Source organism: Gastrolobium bilobum, unplaced genomic scaffold (assembly GCF_033153095.1).
Source record: "Gastrolobium bilobum isolate Gb01-03AN ecotype WA unplaced genomic scaffold, APGP_CSIRO_Gbil_v1 utg3829, whole genome shotgun sequence".
Lineage (NCBI taxonomy): Eukaryota > Viridiplantae > Streptophyta > Magnoliopsida > Fabales > Fabaceae > Gastrolobium > Gastrolobium bilobum.
In genome coordinates this window covers 139,984-163,791 of record NW_026896121.1, presented here as the reverse complement: position 1 = coordinate 163,791, position 23,808 = coordinate 139,984, and the positions used below count along the sequence as shown (strand labels likewise).

At 34.6% G+C, this 23,808-nt stretch overlaps 2 protein-coding genes across 5 annotated transcripts; one reads left to right on the top strand and one right to left on the bottom strand.

The window, feature by feature from the left end:
• Window positions 1-1,089: 1,089 nt before the first annotated feature.
• LOC133297899 (protein IQ-DOMAIN 31-like) lies at window positions 1,090-9,498 on the top strand. 2 transcript variants are annotated; one of them, XM_061497130.1, is made up of 8 exons: window positions 1,090-1,240; window positions 1,423-1,462; window positions 2,737-2,834; window positions 3,377-3,634; window positions 5,018-5,221; window positions 6,009-6,083; window positions 7,633-8,713; window positions 9,087-9,498. In XM_061497130.1, exons 3-8 carry the CDS (start codon window positions 2,751-2,753, stop codon window positions 9,116-9,118), a joined length of 1,734 nt encoding a protein of 577 aa, XP_061353114.1. In that variant the 5' UTR covers window positions 1,090-1,240; window positions 1,423-1,462; window positions 2,737-2,750; the 3' UTR covers window positions 9,119-9,498. The 2 variants fall into 2 exon arrangements, with proteins under 2 accessions (XP_061353114.1, XP_061353113.1); XM_061497129.1 differs by having other exon boundaries at window positions 7,633-8,722.
• A 1,309-nt stretch (window positions 9,499-10,807) lies between these two features.
• Window positions 10,808-18,644, bottom strand: LOC133297894 (ABC transporter A family member 2-like). 3 transcript variants are annotated; one of them, XM_061497122.1, is made up of 16 exons: window positions 18,090-18,644; window positions 17,007-17,238; window positions 16,687-16,856; window positions 16,402-16,587; window positions 16,193-16,288; window positions 15,895-16,095; window positions 15,572-15,731; window positions 15,247-15,473; window positions 14,387-14,504; window positions 14,196-14,272; window positions 13,924-14,042; window positions 13,682-13,796; window positions 13,293-13,598; window positions 13,130-13,210; window positions 12,030-12,206; window positions 10,808-11,312 (listed from the first exon to the last, which is right to left on the bottom strand). In XM_061497122.1, the coding sequence occupies exons 1-16, from the start codon at window positions 18,456-18,458 to the stop codon at window positions 11,049-11,051; spliced, it is 2,898 nt and encodes a 965-aa protein (XP_061353106.1). In that variant the 5' UTR covers window positions 18,459-18,644; the 3' UTR covers window positions 10,808-11,048. The 3 variants fall into 3 exon arrangements, with proteins under 3 accessions (XP_061353106.1, XP_061353107.1, XP_061353105.1); XM_061497123.1 differs by having other exon boundaries at window positions 13,682-13,825; window positions 13,953-14,042; window positions 15,247-15,443; window positions 18,090-18,640; XM_061497121.1 differs by having other exon boundaries at window positions 13,682-13,825; window positions 13,953-14,042; window positions 18,090-18,638.
• Window positions 18,645-23,808: the final 5,164 nt, after the last annotated feature.

Sequence of the window (23,808 nt, the reverse complement as noted above, 5' to 3'; positions counted from 1 at the left end):
ATAACATTTACCTCATAACGTTAATTTAGTTGACCTAAACCTAAGCGTATTGTCATACTGATCAATAGTCACGAGCAGTAACAAGGGGGGCAATTATAGCACCGCATGGCGCTCGTGACACTTGTAAACAAGACATAAGCGGTTTATTAAAATCTCTAGAGAATATTTCGTACGCGATATTTTTTAAGATTTTCAAGAAATTAAATTTTTTTAAATTTTAATTTTTAGATATTATCGTAAATTAAATGTAAAAATTATATTTCTGAAAATCAAGATTTTCGAAAAAAAAAATTTCTTTTCTACTAAATGTCCCGTAGGTTACCTTTACCATACGAAGTGATTCCTTCAATCACAACAATTATTATTTAGTCGTATGGTAGCTTTTTTCTTCTTCTTTTCTTTTAGGCTTAATGCCCTCCGTTTATACGAAAAAAAAATTATTATTTCATTAACCATTTTTTCTTTTTATTTCACATGTCAAAAATCGTGGATGATAAAAAAAAAGTAATAAAAACAAAAAAAATTAAATAGGAAGATAATATACCTATCTCCCTTGAAAATTGTTACTACTACTTTATCCCACTTTCTCAATCTAATATCTAGTACCAACCCGACAGAACAGGTCCGATCTTGCCAGCGTGGCTCCCATTTACCAACTAACTCAATTCCCATTTCACCTACTTCATAACGAAATGCCTCGCGCTTTATCTTCACGACTTTACCTTCGCAATCTGCCGCCCACTTCAACGGCCCAGATTCTCCAAAACGCACCTATGCGCGTGAGATTAGCTTTACACGATAGGGCTTCAAAGTCATTTCACAACGAAGAAGCTGGAAACACTTGGTTCCGAAGTAACTGCACCGGGCCATTCATCTTAGCATGCGCTCGAACGTAGTGTATCACAAGCTATAGTATTGACCGTAGGATCAACCCCTTACTCAGTCAACTCATCGCATCCAACGGCTAGAGGTACGATTGCCGCCAAATATTCAGCGAGTGTTGACTACGCGCCGTGCTTTCCCAAACGGAACAAAACATCCAAGCTTTTCATTTTCAGTTTCAGTTTTAGTTTCAGTTTCAGACATTTGTTGGTTTTTTTTCAATTTAACTTTCACTCCACAAACACACGCACACACAGAGACAGGACAGCATGCAAATGTTGCAACAACTAATAAATTGAAGAAGCTTCAGATCACATTTTACTATTGGTTCTCATTTTCAATCTCACTCTCTTCAATGGTACACAAAACAACCTCTCTCTAGTGTTCTTGCTCTCTATCTAATCTACTCTTGTTTCTTGTCCACTGCATATGTTTGTTATATAATTGTTTTTGTTATTATTGTTGAAGCAACTAGAAGAAAAAACAGTGATCATTTTAATTTTATAGTCTAATTGTTCCACTGTGGTTTGTGGTTCCCAGGAAGTGTAGATTTGAGGCCAAGAGGTTTCACGTTTATCAGGTAATTGTCAGATCTAGCTTCACACGTGCTAGTTCAGCTACAATTTGATGGATGAAGAAGTGTTTCAGTGTTTGCTAGTTCTTGCTCGTAGCAGATCTTGTTGATTCTAGTTCCATATATTGTATTCTTGGTGTGTTTGGTTTACTGCTTCAGTTTTTGGACTTGCTTGGTTTTGCGGCATTTCGTTTGTGTCTTTGTTGATTATTGATAAGCTATGATTGTTGAGGTTTTCAAGCTCAGGAGATCAATTGATCAAACATAATTTGTGCCTTGTGGTTTATTTGATTATTTTTTTATTTTTATTTTCATGCACTATTATTGTCGGTGACAACATATTAAGGCAATGAGTGGTGGCCCATTATTTGGTATAGTATTATTATTGCATGAGTGAAAAGATGCGATCAATTTTGTACATGATGTCTTTTTACTGTTGATAGTTATAGGTCATGATTCCCTTGACACATAATTTCAAAGCCTTTTAGGATTACATTGGCCTACCTTTCTTTTTTTGATATAGGGTGAGTATTACACCCCAATTTGTCTAGGAAAATTATTCTCTTTTTAATTACCTATTATTCAAGGAGAAGGAAACTATTTATTCTATCTGAGTAAGAATTTCCTTGTGGCGAAAATATGTTGTCCCATTTCACCCAGAAAATTTTACCAAAGTGGAAAAGAAGTTACCAGTTCCTAGCATACTTAAATTAAATGAGATACTATTTCTACCAAGAAAAAAATTAAAAAGAGATCCTATTTCTTAAGCAGAGACTACTGAATTATGTTTGAAATTCTGTAGCATCTTTGGTATGTTTAATATGAGGTATTACTTAAATGTGATAACATTTTATGAGATGTTTTTTTTAAAACTTCTGAAATCATGTCTTCATGTCTTTAAATTCCTTCTTTAAGTTTATCTGAATACTTCAGCTAATTAAGTGGTGTCCAGGCCAGCATATGAATGCTAATTATAAGCATTTATCCCACAAGTTCCAGCATATGCTTTGCTACCTGATGACCATAATGAATTATGTATCTCAACCATACAAGACTGTGGGGGTAATGGTATAAACTATGCCAATAGTTCACTGCTTAATCTTAGTTGCAATAATAAATTAACTAAATTTGACGATCTTGTTTATTATTCATCTTGGATAATTTCTAGAATAAGGGTATATTTGGTTTTTGTATTGTTTATTTACTTTCTTATTTAACCATATGAAAAAATTATCAAGGGGATCAATTTAGAAATTGGGTTCACTGTTTTTCTGCTACAGTTTGTGATCTCAGAATGGGGAAATCACCAGGAAAATGGATCAAAACCGTGCTATTTGGGAAAAAGTCATCCAAATCAAGTATTTCAAAAGGAAAAGAGGTAATACTATGAATTAAAGCGATGTGACAACTCACAACTCTGTTCATTGTTAGACTATATTTCATATTACACACGTATGCATCGACATTTTTCATTTAAATGACATAATTGGTGACATAACAGAAATAATCAGCTCCAGATAGCCCTTACATTGCCACCAAAATGGTATCATTAGAATTATTAATAAATTGTTGTCATGATAGAGAATATAGGGTAGGAAAAAGAGAACATGGATTTTGTTCTCCAGTATGTATAGGCCAAAAATCAGTTTCCTCTCAGACAGTTTCATTGCTGTAAAACTACATTCTGCTTTGGTGTCAAAGCCATGGGACTATACTTTTGGTTGATACTTTGATTGTTTTGTGCTCACCTTGTTCAGCAGTATTTGCCAAACACCTAACATTGTGAACAAGAAATATAGCTAGGGTATATAACTGCTGTTGTGCTATTAAAAATATAACTTTCTCCGAAAAATGAATGTATTTTGTTATGATCTTTCCCTTGGTGAAACTTCTGACTTCTTTTACTATATTGTTGTGTAGAAGCTTGTTAATAACAAAGAAGCAGTGGTTGCTTCCAATGTGTTCGAAAATGGTTTGGCTTTAGATCCATCCCCCAATAAGATCGACAGAAATGAGGAGCACCTGGAACCAAGGAATGAAGAATCTGAAAGTCTTGTACCTGGGAACCAAGAAATGGACATCATGGGATCTGTTGACCAAGATGCATCACCTGATCCAGAGAAAATAAGGCAGGAGGAAGCAGCAACAAAGGCGCAGGCTGCTTTCAAAGGTTACTTGGTAGGTGTCTTACTGTTTTAAAGGCACTTAACTGATCAAATTGTTAGTGTCTTTCAGTCTAAAAAAATTATAATTTTGAAATGTAGTCTGGGATATGATATCTACATGTAGACTGCATAAAGATAATAAACTATGGAACTTATTTTCTATTATGATGTTAAATTTAATTGTCATAACATCTGACTTGAGGGCTGAATGGCCTTTGACACATGTATAAGAGAAGAAAAAAGGAGAGTGAGCTGGAGAGTGTTGGGCCAAGGGAAATTATAAATGTTTATGAGAGGAGAAATAGGAATGCTGCCAGGAGTGAATTCTCAGTACTCCTGTAGTAGATACTACCTTCCTAAAGTAAGAGATAATTGAACTCATGTGGCATTAAAAGTAAAGAAGTGAGTGGAGTAAATGCACTTAGGTGAGTCATGATTTTCTAATTTTAGTGGGGGTAGCACTGAGTCCTTAGCACTACAGGAGTATTGAAAATTTATCATTCTGCTAGGAGTAAGGAGGAAAAACGGGTGGGAGAGTGTAACAGATTGTACACGTGGCAGCAAGGCATTGGAGAGGAGATCTGTACAATGATGGGTGAGAGAAAAGGAAACATAAATAAGGAGGGGATGGGGGAATAAGGAAGGAGCAGAACAGAATTTTGGGAGTAAATTGGTGGCTTAGGCCAGGGAGGGCAGACTCTGTGTATCAGCTCTGATCGTTATCTCATATTTTGTGTATTTCTTTTGTTCAGTATCTGTGTTTCTGTTTATTAAGCAGTAACTTCTTCCTTGTCAAGGAGACCTCCTTTTTGAGTTCTATCCTATTTTCATTATTAATTCCAGTTCCCATCAAAGGCTATAGTTGATCAAGAAATTAATAATTTTAGCGGATTTCTTGTTACTAGAGCACATTTTTTAAGTTGAATGTGGTACTTAGGGTTAGAATCCCTAGACGTCTATAACTCCCCCTTCCCTCATTTTCTAAAATTTTTGATCTTATTTTATAAAATATTATCTCTGAGACTCTGACATGTTTACTTGTCAAAAGGATTGGTCAAGTCAATGTGGCAACTACATGTTTTGTAAAAGAAATAAATCTAAGAATTTTCTTAATGTTGAAATTAGTTCTCAAATGTTTTCCCGTTGGATATCAACTCTTTCTGGCTTCCACTGTCATGACACTCTTTTGATAGAAATCATATTTCATCAATTAATGTATTGCAATCTTAATTTCTTTAGTACTTCTGTCTCTTTTTAATTCATAAATATTTTCCTGAAAGAGTTGGCATATGAACATTTTTTAGAATATTGGAATTATCTCCATGGAGTTCTGATTGTATGTGTTAATGAAAATTGCAATATTTGATATAAACTAATGGAAGCATCTCTTGTGAAGGCTCGCAGGGCTTTTAGGGCCCTAAAAGGCATAATAAGGTTGCAAGCACTTATTCGCGGGCACTTGGTTAGGAGACAAGCTGTTGCTACATTATGCTGTATGCATGGGATTGTAAAGTTACAAGCACTTACTCGTGGAGGAAGGGTTAGACAGTCTGATGTTGGATTTGAAATTCATGAGAAGTGCAAACTATTTAAGCCTCTGGTATTGTTTTCTAAGAATCCATAAATTATCAATACTTTGCCATATTACTTATATTGTTCAAGGCATTTTTCTGATTATGTGAGTATATAATGTGCCTGACTATCTAGGTCAAATCAGAACAAAATGATTCTATTTAATGTGAAAATTTTGGCTGAACAGGTAGCATATTCAAAAATGAGGACTGAGTGGCCAATAAATGGGTTTTATTTTGATTAACTACTACAAGATGTAGGGTGGCCTCTTATCATCCCTTACTTTTTGTCTTAATCAGAACTTGTTAAGGATTGTGTTCAACAAACATTTTGACCAATTATTGTATAGAATGAAATATTAATACAAGTGAACAATGTGTATTTATTGAACAACGTGTGAAAGTTATAATGAGTTCCTTTTGGTTAGTGGATGGTGCATCAATCAGGTATTGTTAGATAGCACCAAGTTTACCACTAATTCATGCAGAGAGAGAGAAGGAGGGTTTATTCTGCACGTATAATATTTTTTTTATTTTTGGAAAAATTACAAAAAAAAAAGGGAATTCTAGGTGAAAATATTTATAATTTGGGAACCTTCAACTACTCCACTGGTTAATGATGTTCAAAACTTGTAAATAATGGTTAATGAATAACCACTTGTTGACTTAATTAACCACTTCAGTGGTTAATTGCTCCTACGTTGAAAATAGGTTCACCAAGAATCCCTTTTTTGGTCATATTTCCCTTTTTTTTACTACTGCTAGTGCTAAGATTTTTCCTTTTGAATGTGTTGTGCTTGTGCATTTGTGCTTCAGGATGGCAAACTTGGTGAGCCTGTTGGTATTCCCTCAAAAATTTCAAAGCTGTCAGCGAATTCTTTCACCTGCAAGGTAACTTAAAGTATGCCATGCATGTGATACAATTATGATTATTATTATTTTGTATACTTACTTATTCTGGATAGGTTTCATTATATATATGTTGAAATATATAAAACTATTAATGTAGCCTCACCCAACTGCTTAAGCTCTTGGGTTGAATTGGTTCTTTACATGGTATCAGAGCCTCGTGTCCTGGGTTCGATCCTCACCGCCCCCCACTTTCTTTAGCCTCACCCAACAGCTTAAGCTTTTGGGTTGAATTGGTTCTTTACAATAAATATATATATATATATATATATATATATATATATATATGGGAGAGGGGGTGTTAACCGTACTACAATTTTACATGTGAGAAGATAGAATTTAGATCCTCATGGTTGAGAGAACAACAGAGCTACTGTCTCTGTGTTTTCTCTCTATGAACAAGTGGGACCTACCTGGTAGAGAGATACAGAAAGTAAAACACATGCTATATGCTCTCAACCACAGGATTTCAAATACAAACACAGACCTAAGGTATCGCTCATCTCTGAAGAATATTAATTTTTTATTATGGCACCTTCAGGGATGGGTATGTAATTTCATTTTTCTTAATTATTGTAATGATGAATTTTGGTATTAAGGAACGTTAAAAAATGGCATGTGTTTTTTAAGTGGAACTGACTGTGAGCCTTAAACACAAGCTGAGCCAGAAGTAGTTACAAATATGGCTTGGCTGTCTTTATAAGCTTATATTTGTAACAACCATTAGCTTTGTATATGTTACAAGTTTTACCGTAGTTACCTTTTCTTTCCCCTTCCCTGTTTCTCTTCTTCCTAAAGCATTCCATTCACAACAAATCTTGTTTACATGGTCTACCATTGTTTGAAATAAGAGGAAGATCAAAAGGTTCTGCTTTAATGGTTGTCTCATCGTTTTGAAGATCAAAAGTTTTACCATTTTCTTGTATGTAAGGCTTCTTGTTGTTAGGTATGCTGACATAAGAATAAATACTATAGTATCACTTCAAAGACAGTTTATTTATGTCATAATAGATCAGAAGGTGGAACAAGCGTGAGGCTATTAGATTTGCTGAATAATTCTTAACCATATCAACATTTTGAGATAGCGCAAATTAATTAATTAAATCAGATGACATTGACATGATTGTAAAATTAATAAGATATTGATGCCAAAGAGTGCATGTTCTCAATTCTAATTGCATCAGCAGCTATTTATAATCTGCTAATTTGTTATTCAATTACTTGCATTATTCACGGAGAAGAGTAACAGGCTTTTAAGTCACCTGTGGCGTACTCATGTAAAAGCTGGAGGAACTCATGTTATATTATAATTAAAATTATAAGAACATGTTTGAATTCGCCCCTAGTGGGTTTATGTGCAATATTGTTCTTGTCTTACTATTATTTACTTTAGTCAAATCTGGAAATAAAGGGGTTTTTCACTTATATTGCTTTCTGCTTAAATTATCTGGAGCACACCCTCATACCAAATATGTGTTTTGATCTCTTTTAGTCAAATTGGGCATGTGAAAATATTAGTTTGTTGTTTCAGCTTCTTGCTCCATCAACTACAATAATGGCCCTGCACATACAATATGTTAGTGGGGATCCAAATTCAGTCTTAAGTTGGTTGGAGCGCTGGTCAGCATCTTACTTCTGGAAACCAGTTCCGCAACCCAAGAAAATTCGAGACTCTAAATCTCAGAGAAAGCAGGGTAATATTTCAATTGGAGAAGCTCAAATTAGCAAGTCAAAACGTACCAACAGGAAGCTTCCTACTGCAAATTTCGAATCAGTCCCGGTGCAAACAAATCCTGACTTTGAGAAACCAAAACGTAATTTCCGGAAAATCTCAAGCCAATTGTTAGATCCAGAGCAAGAAAATCCACAAAGTGAGCTTGAAAAGGTTAAACGTAACTTGAGAAAGATTCATGACCCAGTTGTTGGGAATGCTGTTCTGTCAGAAGTTGAATGTGAGACCCCAAAGCAGCATTTGGAAAAAGCAACAGTTACTGCAGTTCATGATGCTGTTTCAGAACAAGGGCTCATTACTTCTAATGAAGAGATCAAGAAGGAAGAAACCCTGACCATCTCCAGTGTACCTGATATGGAAATTACTCCAAGACCCTCAGTTAACAAGGAGGTGTGTGACATTCCAAGCAGTTATCAAGTGAGTGTAGAATCAAAGCCCTTCGTAGAGACTACAACTGAAGATAGAAACACTTCTGTTGACGAAATTAAAAATGTGCTGAGCAATCTACCAGAGACTATTTTTAAAGATGAAAACTCTCCATTAAAAAATGGAGATTTGAATCATAAGGAAGAAATAACGGGTAATGAAAACCAGAAGCCTACTCGGAAAGCCTCAATCTTGGTGAAGCACGAGCATGCAGAGAATGGTTTAGTGAATAGTCCAACATTACCAAGTTATATGGCAGCAACTGAATCTGCCAAGGCAAAGTTAAGGTTACAAGGGTCTCCAAGGTTGGGGCAAGATGGAAGTGAGACGAACAACCCTGTTGGGCGTTCAACCAACAGCAAGATTAGTTCACATTCACCGAGGACACGGAGATCAATTCAAGGAGGTGGCAAAGGGAGCCACAAAAGTGACAGGACTATACCATCTTCTACAGGTGGGAATGGTATGATATAGTTCTTCCAACATATAGTGGTTTGAAAATATGTCACATTATGATTTCACGTAGAATTTTTCTTTTTTAAAGAGGTTTAAAACTGAATTGTCAGTTTGATGTCACTTGTCCCATCCGAAGTGGGATAAATCTTATCTTGGTCATGTGAAACAAAAAATATCATCGAGAAAGTTTCTGGTTCTTAATAGCTTAGTGTCTTGATCTCAGATTCCAAAACAGTACTTGTCTTTTTATGCATAGTAAATCAACTTGGTAGAAGTAAACTTCTAATTTCCATAATGAGTCAATTATATGCTGGTGTATGCTTTTGTTTTCTCATGATTGATAATCATAAACTAACCTGTTCATCTTGCAGGGAAGGTAATTCAAGCAGACTGGAGGAGGTGATATGAGGAAGATTGGTTTTCAGGAGTTGAACGTGAGGAGGTTGAAACTGATGTGGGGTTATCTCTGTTGAAGGTTGTTGAAATGATAGGTCCATAATATGAGCCGTGTTTGATCAGTTTCTTTACTCTTTTCCTGCACTTCGGATATTTGAGGGTGAATTGTGTACAATGTAGGTTTTGAGTTTTGCATGCTGCAACTATACCAAGTCCATGTTCTGTTTGTTTCCCGTATGATTCCTTGTTTGTTCATATTTTATTTTTTAATTTTTTTTTTCTGAGTGTGTATGATCTTTAACTTGTGCCTTTGTTTGTGTTCCTCAGAACTTTTCTGTTTGGACAAGTATGGTCTTGTAACATGAATATGCTCATACGAGATTTCTTCAGCCATGACAATCTAGTTTTTGGCATTTAAACTCGTGAAGGATGGATCCTATTGTTATATTGACTTTTATGATTCCCCTATTGTTATAGTAGAAAAAAGAGGACCAGTGTTGAGTGTGCAAAACCCAAACCAAAAACATTTCTTGGAAAAAGAATAGGAGTTGCTATTTCTGGCCTGCATTTTTGCTGGAAAAAATATTTCTTAGCTCTTGGTAGGAAAAAGGCATGGACCACGAAATGGTCTCTCAGTTGAAATAGGACTGCTTTGTTCTTTCATTTATTTATTTATTTATTTTTTTTGATAGACTTCATTTATTTATTTTTTACCTAGCTACGGAGCTAACAAAAAAATATTTAAGATGAGGTGTCATGATATATGCTATTTGTATATGATATTGTGCTTATTAGTGAGATTATAACTGGTGTTAATAATAAATTAGAATTAGAAGAAGCATGTCGGAGTCTAATGACTTTATGTTAAGTTGGAGTTACATTGAGTACATGAAATGTAAGTTTATTTCAATAACATCGGATATGAACCACGGCATATGCTAGGACAGGAGGTATTGAAAAAGATATTTTTAGATATTTGGAATTAATATTGCAAAAAGGAGAGATTGATGATGATAGTATTTTTAGATATGTGGAATTAATATTGCAAAAAAGGAGACTGATGATGATGTAAACTATCGAATCAAAATAGGTTGGATGAAATGATATTGTGCATTAAGGTTTTTCTGTGATCATAGCATCCCTCTGCGTCTACAAGGAAAATTTTATAAAACAATTATAAGGCATCCAATGTTGGTCCAAGAATGATGATATTAAAGTAAATGTGTGATCAAGAATGAATAAGATAAGAAATGAATATGTATATTGGTGGTTAAAAAGAACAGAAGTAGAACATGATACAAAGAGAAGAAAAGGCTTGGGAAAAGTAGTAGAATAAAATTTTATGGGAGGGTTATCTTTCACCAATTAATATTTAAATGTAATAAATTTTCAACTTGGGCCATTAGGGACAGAAATTCAATTCCTGATCCCTTGGTTGTCCATTGATCTATCATGATTATAACTAGAGATAAAGAAATTTTTCTTTAATATCTCTTATTTCGGAGATAAAGAAACTTCCACATCCCCAACAAATGGGGCGAGTACTAACTTTAAGAAACGCCACTTAAAACTGGTCTTATCACAAGAATATTAGATATACAACTCTATATTCATATTTATATAAAATTGCATAAACAGCTTATAATTTAACTCATTCAATGCAATAGCGTAAGAATTACTATGCACTTTCGTGCTCACGTAGTGTCAACATTCATTATTTAATTTAAATATATAAAACAGAAAAATAAGTCATAAATAGTTGAAACTTAACAACCTAATTATACATCATAAAAATACTCTATAAAATGGGGGGAAATGACTAAATTCTATATGCAAGTCCAACACGGTGCCAATGCCAACTGCTAAAAACATGTACAAATCAAACCGCAACAAAAAAATATGTACGTTCCACCATCTCCCAAAACATAGGACATCCATCACTGAAAATTGACTGAACTAACTTGACTGGGATTGATCACAACCCCATGAACTGGCGCTGACCGGCGCCAGTTTCTACGTTGCCTTGCAGCAGGAGATGATGATAGTTCAACGCCAGGAGGAATTGGAACTTTCTGCGAGTGGCCAGAAATACATAGAGCACCAGTGTCATCTTGCTCCCAGTATACTTCTACCATAGACCCTGTGGGGCTTTCTGCAGACTCTGTTCCTGGAATTCCCACAAACCTAGCTCCTATAGGAATCTGCATGATTATTGTATTTGATCAGCAGAAAAAGGGCTAGTTATCATAGTTACAACTCATATTGAATTGAAAAGCAAAAGGATAATATCTGAAGGTATACATATAACTTACACTCTCAATCTTGGTTGTTGATTCAATTTATATTTAACGGCTCTGATTTATTAGATATGTGTGCCGTTAGATGCAAACAAATCAATGATCAAGATTTGGTGTAAGACTTCTTATTCTTACACCGGTATATATATATATAGAGGCAGGATCCTTTGACACCTCATCTGAGAGCCGTTAGATTAAAAAAGATCAACGGCTCTGATTTGTAAACATGTGACACCATTGATCTTTTTTAATCTAACGGCTCTCAGATGAGGTGTCAAATTTAAAATTTGACACTGGTGTCAAAGGATCCTACCTCATATATATATATATATATATATATATATATAACTGCTCGGTACTCTAAAGCTCCCGCAATGGGTGGTATAGTAAGCAACCTTACGTTGCATATGCAATAGGTTAATTACATGAATCGAACTAGTGACCATCGAGTCATAACACCAATGTTGTGCCAAGTTTTCCCTACTAATTGTACTAGTGCATAAATAAGCATTTTGTATTCATTTTGTGTTGAAGAACAAACCAATTAGAACTCAACCTCTTAAAACTTAAAAAGTATGTCACAGAATAGAACAACCGAAAGCAAATTAGGATTACACTTACCTGCGCAGACTCTCCAGATGTTAAGGTCAGAGTCACTAGGCTCCCTTCAGCTGTAGCGCTTTCTAGCTCTGCTTGCTTTGCAATATTCAAGAAAACTTCTTCAAGAGTTGTTAGACCCAGCTGGATGTCAGATATGCCAAATTTTTCTTCTCTATCTTGGAGCTCCGCAAAAAAATTCTGCTTGGGAAGCAACACGAATGTAAGAAAATATTATGAATCATATAATTAATCACAATCTTCTGTACTATGATTCATTTGCTGTGTGCAATGCATAATTCTCACAATATATATGCTACTTTGGTCCCCATTTCATCCTGTTTCTATGTTAGCTAAAGAATTTTCAGCTTTATATCAAATACATGTGGCATGTTCACAGGATTACAATTAAGAAGTCTACGGGGAATGTAGATATAGGAGTTATCCCTGATTATAAACTGTGACATTACATCGGTTGACTGGTTTCATTTTGAAAATATTTTCATGAAGAAAGGGAAAACTGAACTCACCAAAGACATGTTCCCAAATTATTAAAAGACAATGCATGGATGAATCATTAATTTTATTTTCTTTTTAGGCAACAAAAAATCTGTCTTTTTTTTTTTTTTTTCCCATTTGAAATTAAGGATAGGTGATTTCAGGTAATACACAAGATAAGTAGGCTTCACTATATTACAATTAATATCCTAATTAAATATAAAATACCAATCAAACATTAATTTCTTAAAATAAGACATCCTAATCGTATCAAATTAAAAAGGAAACCTTAACAAGACAATATTTTCCTTAAATTCTTAAAAATAATGAAAGATCTCTTAAATAAGGGGAAATTCTAAACTAACATAATAATTCCTAAATAACACACTAATTATTAAATATGCTTCTTCGTTCTATATCATATTAAAAAGTTTACATGATCAGCATAACAAGAGTAACTATTGCGACTAAGCTAAAAATTCTGCCAGTGGATCAACTTAAACTAGAAAATTCCAATAAAGATCTGCGTCCATGTTGATCAGTGTTTTAGCAACAGTTAAGGCTCAAACCTATTGTTAGAGGAGATTAAAAGGAAACGGAAACAAAGCCAAGAAAAGAAAGCTTACTGTCAGAAGCGCCTCTCTGTCATGAGGAATCACAAAAGTTAGAAAGTTATTGTTCTCCTCTTTTGGCACTACATCTAAATGCTGTCAAAATATTTCAGGGGTCAAAAACCAATCCATTGCTTGTCATGGAAACATTTTAAACCATCATATTTATTCATCTTACATTCTTAAAGAACTGCTTCACTGCATCGCGCTGTTCTGTGGAAATTGCATCTCCGTTGGGAGGACTGTGATGGATATTGTTTCCATAGAAGCTGATATTAGCAATAAAACCAGTACCAAAGCGTGACTTCAATCTGATTGAGGTGCCAATGCATCGAAGCCTTCCCTTTGCCATGATTCCTATGCGGTCACTTAAAATGTCAGCTTCTTCCATAGAGTGTGTTGTAAGAACAATGGCACGTCCTCTTTTTGCATTTTCAATTATGTCCCACACATGCCTCCTTGTTATTGGATCCATACCAGTTGTCTAAGTATTAAAAATGAAACATTAATCTTGTAATCATGTCAGACAGAATATATGCTTGAAAGGAAATATCCTGCATTGCATACCGGTTCATCCAAAATGACTAATTTAGGGTCACCAATAAGGGCAATTGCAACACTGAGACGACGTTTCATTCCTCCACTATAACTTCCAGCTCTCACTTTAGCTGATTCTGTGAGTCTCACCTCTTCCAATGAAGTCTTGGTAATCTATATTTTTCAGAACAACTTGAATTAAAGGACTGAGAAGCACAATTCCTTAATAAAAGTGTATGTGTGTTTCTGTGTATATATATCATTGCCTGTACAGAACGATTTCAGGCCTAAGCATACATACTGATTGTATGGAAGTTGGGGACAGGCCTTTAATAGTAGCAAATAGTTGGAGGTGTTCTTCACCAGACAGCGCATCCCATAGGATATCAAACTGTAGATTAGAAAATTCAATAACAGATCAGTCATTTGCTAATGAAGATAGAAGAGAAAGTCATTGCACTGAAAATCATATTCATGCATTCTTTTTGTGATAAGATATCCGTCCATGCATGAAAAACATGCATAGTGAGAGAGAGAGAAACACCTGGGGACATACTCCTATAAGCTTTCGAATGTTTGACATGCCAGTGGAGCTTCGGACAGAATTTCCATAAATCAATGCTGTTAAGGAAATTGAAAATGTTAATATACTCTTGAATATATATCAACATTTTGATTGATGAATGGTCAATGTAGTGTTTAAAGAGAGATAGGCACAGACAGAGAGAGTATCACCATCTCCGTCAGTTACTGGAGTTATCCCAGTCAAACAATTAATAGCTGTAGTCTTTCCAGCTCCATTGGGTCCTAAAAGACAAAATAACTGATCCTTTTCGAGGTTCACCCATAAATCCTGAAAATAATTTGAGAATACCACATTGATCATCATTCAAATATCGGTCACTCTCATCAGGAAAAATAATTACAATCTCCACCACATTGCCATGTTGAAACATGAAATATGTGGGATATTCAGTTAAAATAATATATATATATATATATATATATATATATATATATATATTTGTGTTTTTTTTTTTGGGGGGGGGGGGGGGTAAGTTAAGACAAACAGCAAATTGATAATCACTATCCAAAAAGAAATAAAGCTGAGAAGATCTTTGCATGTTCATAGTTTGTATAACTATATGAGCTATGGATAGATAGAGCGAAACTGCACCTATATTATTACTGAGGGAAAGGCTTTGACATGAATCAATTATCTCAAATATTTACGTTGTTAGGTGAAAGCATATGAATGATTTATGTCTAACACATTCCCTCACATAAGAATTCTTTGGACTTGAAATATAGATAAAGCACAGGACCATGTGTACTTTTGAGCTGATGTTTCACTATTATTTAGAAGAATGAGGCAACAAGGATTGAATTCATGAACACTTGATCATAGAAGCTCAAATAGCATGTCGTGAACCAACTATCCCAAAAACTTAAGCTTTCGGGTAAAAACACATGAATCTTTTTATAACTAACAGCTTCAACCATGCAATTTATTGCATGAAAACAGCAGAGGAAAAGAAGTTTTGTTCAAATCATCCCAACTTCTAAGACCAAAGTTTTAACAGGAAATGCTTTACCTTAACAGCATTGTAAGGAGGAGTTCTTTTACATTTACAGCAACCAATGTTCCGTGCACCAGGATATGTCTTCGCAAGGCCATGTATCTGAACAGCAACGCTTGCGTCAACCACACCTTCTGTTAGTTTCTGTTTTACTGTGTTTTCCTCTTCAAGGACATCTTCATCATCTGGTGTACTATGCTCTTGATGTGGGGCTGAACCTATGCAACTACAAATCCTGCCCTCTACAAAAGGAAGATGAGGAAACAAGGAAGAAAAGTTAAGCCATAAAGTACAGGATAGAAGAAATGATGAACACAACTTGAATTACAAAATTAATCACCTTTTACTTTTTGTCCTCCTTTTCCCATCCAATAACCGGGATTTAGAAAGTATAGCATTGATTTTCTCACCCCTGATGCATTTGGAATTATATTGTCGAAGTAGATGGCCAGAACAAACCATAGTATGAACGTGACCAAAAGCCATATATAAATATCATTCTGTCAATGAAAGAAGAAATACTAAGTAACTGTTGAGCCACTGACACAACAAAAGCTGAATATAGAAACTACGTAACAGAGAGTAAAAGGAAAAAGCAAGAGAAAGGCTTCTTAATTAAAGGGGATTGTGGTGTTGGGATTCAGAGGTCAAATCATTGCATACAATAGTTATCACACAGTTATCATCATTAGGAGCGCATTCTCCCCGTTTACTCCAGCTAAGACCATCATCTTCAGGAGTTGAAACCGCATCTGAAAGCACTTGTAGAGCTTGAGAAAAAGGATTGGGCGGGAATAATGACCAGATATTCCGGAAAGTTTTGGAGATGCTTGTTGTGTAAGGAAATCCTGCTTGTGTAACAAGCTGCAATTATAAAAACAACAGACAAAAAGAATATGAGCATCTTTTCTTTCTGTCTAATTAATAAACCTAGTCAAGAAAGTATGAAAAGGATTCATGCCTGAGTCAGGAAGCCTATAATGAATATGGAGAAGCCTAAAGTTGTAGCTGAAGATGATTTACGAATGAAAGCCGATAACATGAAGGCTAAGCCAGTCTAAAATAAAAAAATAAATTATTGTGCATCAGAAAAATCTCCAAGTATACAAATACAAATCCCAATGAACAAGTATAAGGTGTAAAAGGTAAACTTTCCAGGAATATTCTCACCATATTGAGTTCAAACAGGAAGAACACAAGGAATAGAACCCCAAAACTGTTTTTCAAGAAAAAGCGAAACTGAAACATCATTCCAAAGAGAACTATGAGAAGGGATGATAGGAGTGTAACAACTGCCTCCCAGGTGAGCCAGGATAACCAGTAAGCAGAGTCATAAAGGCCCATCATGCTCATTGCCTGTGCCAACAAAAATACCACAATATCATCAAATGCAATTGTAAAAAGATGGCAATATCATAGGGTTATGAACTACAAATATGCGCAATGTCTATATACCTGGCGAAGTTTAAGCTCTTTTTCTGTCACCAAAGAGCTCATCTGAAGAACAAAATTAAACATGGCAATAGCAAGGAAAAATGCTGGACCAATTGAACCCACTGCAGAGAAGGGGCTCATGGCTGGATGAGCAAATTCCTTCAAAAAGACATTCCAGCTGAAGTTTGGGTCTGAATTTGTATCAATCCATCAATTAGACAGTAGCCATTTTCAAGTGTCAAACAAATTAGGCCTATGGAATAGAATTAGATAATCATTCTAGCTAGATATTTACATGATCACAAAAAGCTTGATAATGAATGAACGAATGAATTTCATACCACCAATAAGGTATCTGGCAATTTCACGCTCTGCAGCAAGCTGAAGAGGGAGTTGAAACGCAAAAGTGGGGTCTTCATATTTCCCTCGCCTCTGAAGATTAGTTGAGTTTGTCTGTACACCATAGCTGATAACAGTGTTATTTTTTTCCATGAAATGTAGAGCCCCTGGACAATACATAGGATTACTGAAAAGCCACGCATCCACTTCACCTTTATCCTTAAAGGATTTAACCTGCACCAAAAAAATACCCATAAAGAAGCTCAATTATCATTCACAAATCACATTTTTTCCTTTTTTGCCAAACAAGCCAATCCAAAGAAAAAAATGTATCAAATCAACTAATCTTGAAATGAATTAAAAAGATAATTAACCTTTAACCTTCATGCGACAACCTAGTGCTACTATCTCGCTATATTAATTGGTATTATATTATATCTCTCTAATATGTTTTATTACATGAGACTTCATTCAATTTGCTCACCTAACTATGCTAAGAAATTCGACAATATTTGATTATCTATTAATTGAATGTGTTATGGACCACCTATGTACTACCCACTTTCTATTCCCACTACATGGAGCATCTCATTCCATCACTCTCCCATAACTTCCATCCAATGCCATTAACCACCCATTAAGCATTGCATCATGCCATTAAGTCACCTACAAACTACCCACTAGGGGCAGAATCTCCTAGTGCATTCATCTATATATAACCCCTGATAGCTAACAAAGGGGATCATCTCATGACTAATCTAAGAACTCACCGCAGGTGACTCACACACACACCCCTTGTTCATACCACCGGACTTTGACCTAAGATGCAGGACTTCTCATTGTCTGTCATCTTTACCATGAGCTCCGTATATACTAATAGTAACTATCCTGCCAGATCATTAATGTTCATTCCAAAACAGAATGGGACAATTCAACTTGTAACTACTTTGTCACATAGTTGTGATACTTTATAACACCTTATAAAGAAACAATTCAAATTAAAAGCTTTAAAATGTAACATCAAGGTATATTAATGATCTTATATTTTATATTTCAGACGAATACGGAATTGAGTTTAATGGTACCTTGGCGGGAGATATAGGCCTGCCTGGGTTGTTATTCATGATACGGTCAACAATGGTGTGAAACTTGGGATTATCATCACCGCTCCACACGAAATCATAACAGGGAAGCTTGACGAAGAACTTGGTCTCGCAGGGAGGGATAGGAGGAGAGGGTTGTGGATTAGGATCGGTGACGCTCTTGTAAGAAGAGGTGTTTGAATACTGAGTCTTAATGGCTTTATCAATGGCGAAGATGAGGAATATGAATATGAGAGGAGACAAGAGTTGAAGGAGACTCGCCCTCTTGTAACGCCACGACAGCAACAAATTCTTCTTCAACAACGCCTTGTATTGTTGAAACAGTAACGGAAAACCGGTACGCAATTCCATGTTGTTTTGTTCGGGTGTGTGTGTGTCTGTCTCTGACTCTCTGTCACTGCTGGGTTAGAGACAGATGAGAGACATAACAGAAAAGGGGGTTGTGTAACTTCATCACTTGTAATGTTGGTATTTATTAAGGAAACTAGGAAAGTGATATCGTGGAATCCTTCAAATACTGATATCGTAGGCGAGTGAGAATTTCTCTCTTTCATTATCGCGAGAAATCAACTTCGAAAGTCGTGATTCCAATTTACAATGGGAAAGCGCGGTTTTTTTTATTTTTTAATTATTATTTTTTTCCTTTAGTCTTCGTTTCCAGATGAGAGCAATCTCGCCGATGCAATCTTGCCCCGCACTTCACATTGGACTACGCTAAATTTACGAGGGTTGCCATTCACGTTTTCGATAAGCGACTCTTAAAATTCACCTTTTTTTTAATAAAGTGTAAAAACAATGGCAATTTTTTTAATTAAAAAATTATACTTAAAATTTTTATGATAATAAAATAGTTTTTTTTTTAAATTATTAAACAACTAAACCCTTAATTTATTAAAATTTAAAAATTGATAACTTAATCGTTCATTTTAAAAATAAATTATTACTTAAAAGTTCATGACTAGATGAAAAATAAAAAATAAAGCAGCGTGTATTTTTGCTGATTGCTTAAAAGCTAATGAAACCTATGAAACACTGACACTTCAAAATTTTTGACAAGTCGTGTCCGACACTTTCCGATACTTCGATACTTCCCGACACTCCAATACTCATTGCAAAGACTCAAAAAATGATGTTCAAAGGTTAAGTTGCGTTGCATTTTGAGTTCCAACTATTAGATTCGGTAGATTACGATTACGAATTTATTGAGTTTAATATAAATATTTGAGATATATTATGTTTCTTTACATAATTGATGGTTATTATAAGTTCAGCTTTATTTTTTGTTAAATTATTGAATACTAAATATAATATACACTACATAAATTAAAAATATTATATAATATCAAAACGTGTCCTAACGTGTCGAAATTTGACTTTTTAAAAAAAAAATTAATGTGTTGGAGTGTCTTGTCGTATCCCGTGTCCCATGCCGGTGTCAGTGCAACATAGAATGAAACAGATTAAACTGAAGAGTTAAAACAAGAAAAGAGTGGGGGAGGGAGGATCACATATAAAACTAGGGGTATGCAAAAAAATTGATTCACTTGTCCTGCCCTTGATCTGACCTTGACCTGACACATAAATACCTATATTTTTTTAACTGGGTTTAAATACTGACCACCTTTATTTGGGTCAGTTTTAGACCTGACTTGTTTTAATAATTACGCATTGACCCAACACTTGACCCACACCCATTATGTGAAAAAAAAGAAAAAAATCAATTACGTCAAAATTTTTGACGAAAAATATTTCCATAAAAATTTGTCGCACAAATTTTTGACGAAAAATATTTTCATCAAAATTTGTGACTAAAAACATTTTTGTAAGAAAATTTGACGAAAATTTTTTTTATCAACTTTTTCACGGAATCTAAATTTCGTCAAAATATTTCACAAAAAAACATATTTATCAAAAATTTCGACGAGACACATTTACATCAAATTTTTTTGACGGAAACAAATTTCATCAAAATTCTTTACAGAATTCAAATTTTCGGCAAAAGTTTTTGACGGAAACATTTTCGTTAAACTTTTTGACAAAAAAAAATTTCGGCAAAATTTTTAGCGAAACACATTTTCATCGAAATTTTTTGACTAAATATTTTCGTCAAGTCTTTTGATAAAAAAACATTTCCATCAAAATTTTTAACGGAACACATTTCTGTCAAAAATTTTCGTAAACATTTGACAAAAAATATTTCAATAAAAAATTTTGACAGAAAAAATATTCTGTCAAAATTCTTTAAAGAATCTAAATTTCGTCGAAAGTTTTAAATGAAACATTTTCCTCAAAACAATTTCTGTCGAAATTTTCGTCAGAACACATTCCCATCGAAATTTTGAGCGAAAAATATTCCGTCAAAATTTTTGATGGAATTCTTTATCGTTTAAAACATTTGATGGAGGAAATCATTTTCGTCAAAACTTTTGACGGACACTAAATTTCGTCGAAATTTTGGATAGAAAATTTATTTTTGTAAAAATTTTCATTAGAGAAAATTTTTTGTTACTTTTCGAAAAAAAATATTCTGACGAAAAATAATTTTGTGACGAAATTTTAAATTTAATTTAATTTAATTTGTAAAATATAATAATTATATTAATTTAAAAAAAGAAAAACATGGTAAAAATATCTCATTAACTTTCTATTTTTCTCCCTTATCATTTTTTTAACTCCCAAACAAGGGAAGGGAATACCCTTCAATTTCCTTCCCCTCCCTCCCCCTTGGATCCGCTTCCTTCCCTTCCTCTCCAAATTCCCAAACAAAACCTTAAATTTCTATTTTGTTTGTAGTTGATAACTAAAATTATATATGTACAATCATATTAGCCAAGAGTTGCCTTAAACTAATTGATCTTTCCCTAATAATAATTGTATAATTTGGGTTTGAATTTATGAATTTCCTATCAGTAGACATTATGTGATTTTATAATATATCATTGTTAAAATTAGTGATTTGTCATCTTAAGATGGAAAGAACGTTCTCTCATCATTTACTTTTTATTAATTTTCACTAATTTTGCTTCACATGTGCAGGGGCTTAAAATTACATTCCTTTATTTATTCATCAAATATCAAATTTATTATAAAATTTATATATTTTAAAACAAATAAATAATTAAATTACATGAGTTTAAAAAATAAATCAATAACTATAAAAAATCAAATTAAAAACATATTTTGAAACCAAGTCAAAAACGGGTCAGGTCAGATTTGACCAACTTCAGAAACCAAGTCAGACCCACTTCAGAAACTAAGTCAGGTCAGATCTGACCCAGTTCTGAACTAGTTCAAAAAAAATTCAAACCAAGTCAGACCTAACTTGAATCAAATTAAAGCGGGTCGTGTCAAAATACCTGATCTATAAAAATCAAATTGAGTCGAGTCGGCATAAAAACCTGACCTGACGTGAACCATGCACATCCTAATATAAAACTACATAGCTTGCACCTTGTAAACGCGTATGTGTATTTCGGATGCTATTACCAAAAGGATTGTAACATCATGGATGCTATTACCAAAAACCAACGGAAATATGTATTAAAAAAATAAATAATAACTGAAGTCAAACCTTGTAAACGCATATGTGTATTTCGGTAGTTTCCCCTTATAATACTGATTCATTGTTCATAACGAAAATATTAATTAAATCCACAGAAATGGAAACAAAAATAAGGGATTTGTTTTTCTCATGTAATAGAAGAAAATAAAATCTTTTAGCGACACCATAAAAAGTTGTGACGCTTTTTTCTATTTTTTTTTAAAATAGGTGGATCTCACTCTTGTTATATCAATAATATGAGATTAAAAATTTCATGTAATATGAGATTTCTTTTTCCTTAAAAATAATCATAAAAAGCAAGACAATAAAAAACCGAAGGTATAATATATATTATGGGTTCATTTTTTCTAAAGCTACTTTAGATAACTTTGTGTAATGTTCATCGAAACTTCGTCATTCTGTGGCGCAAATCATGATTTATTTGTAATTTTAATTTATTTCAAGATTATAATAGTTATTATCATTCTATTTTTTTAATTTTTCAACCCCAAAACTGTTGGACTTCCTCCTTGATGCTAAGCCCAAAACCCATTGAGGGGTTTGAAAAACCCTAAACTCTAAATCTTCTTCCTTTTTCTTATAAATACATTAGTTGTGGGATAGAGGTAGGTTAGAGAAGAAGAAAAAGAAAAAGGCTGACTTGTGAGATTTGAGAGTTTTGAGTGAAAAGCTCAAAACTTTGATTTTGAGAGCACCTCTAGGGAGAAACTTGAGTGATATACCTCTTTAGGGAAGTTTGAGAGAAAACCACCACTGTAGGTGAGGTTTGAGTGTACAACCATTGTTGGCGATGCTTGATCTTTTGTAACCCAATATTTTCATAGTGAAAGTTTGATTCTGGACTAGTGTCTTGTGAGTTTTACTTCTTCACATTGGAGAAGGTTTTCCTACGATAAAATTTGCTTGTGTTCTCTCTCTTCTCTGTTTTTCATTTTTTCGCTGAGCATAGGCTGACCTGGTAAGTTCAGGCCGACCTCTCTGATTGAAGAGCCGAGCTCCTAGCTCTACGTTTGACTTTCGCAAAGGCTTCTTAGCCGAGTTGAGGGAACCGAGTTCCCAACAGTAGTATCAATATATTTTCTGATCGTGGCTTCTGCCTTCCGACTCAGGATCTCCCACTCCTTATCAGTTTTTCCTTCACGCTTTCTCTTTAATGATGATGAGCTCATATAGATCTTTGCAGTACAGATGGTCTTCCATCATCGGTCTCCAGTAAGTGAATTTGTCTGCGGTGATGTGACCCTGACCATGGATGTCGGGTGCCAACTTTTGTTGAAAGATGTAAGCCATGTTCTTGGCATGTGACTGAACCTAATCTCGTTAGGTAAGCTTGATAATGCCGGATTAGTGAACTGCTTCGGTATGTGATGGAAGGAAAAATCAATGGCAGAGAAGCCAACTTTGTCTGAGATGGACCTAGCCTGGAGCTGTGGCATAAGTACATCAGCCACATGAGCGAGAAAGAGCTCCAAATTCTGAACAAGAAAGGATTACTGATCGGGTTGAAAGGCCTGACATTGGAGAGTTGCACAAACTGCCTAGCTGGAAAGCAGCACCGAGTTTCTTTCGTGAAACTGGATTAACCTAGAAGATGCATGTATATTTTTGACCTCGTTCATACTGATGTATGCTCCATGTCAGAGAGATCCCTTAGAGGAGCTCAGTACTTTGTTTCATTCATTGATGATCATTCTCGTAAAGTGTTGGTATATTTGTTGAAGTCTAAAGACCAGGTACTCCAATCGCTCAAAGAATTCTATGCAATGGTCGAAAGGGAGACTGGCAAGAAATTAAAGGTGGTCTAATCTAACAATGATGGTGAGTATTGTAACGCCTGGCCGCTTCAAGAAACAATGACTATCCCCACATACTAACACGAGACTTTTCAGTGTGCTTTTTCCTCACTCACACACTTCCTAAGAAAACTTTCCAGGAGGTCTCCCATCCCAAAATTACTGCAAGTCAAGCACGCTTAACTAGGAGTTTTTTCGTTCCTGGCTACCAAAAAGTAGATGCATCTTATTAGTATAGGTAGTACAAATTAATTCTTATAAGCTATCCCCAACTGTGCAGTCTTATACCTGCACAGTCTTTGGAATATCTCTGTTTCGGGTGTCGATTCGATTCATTCATGTAAAA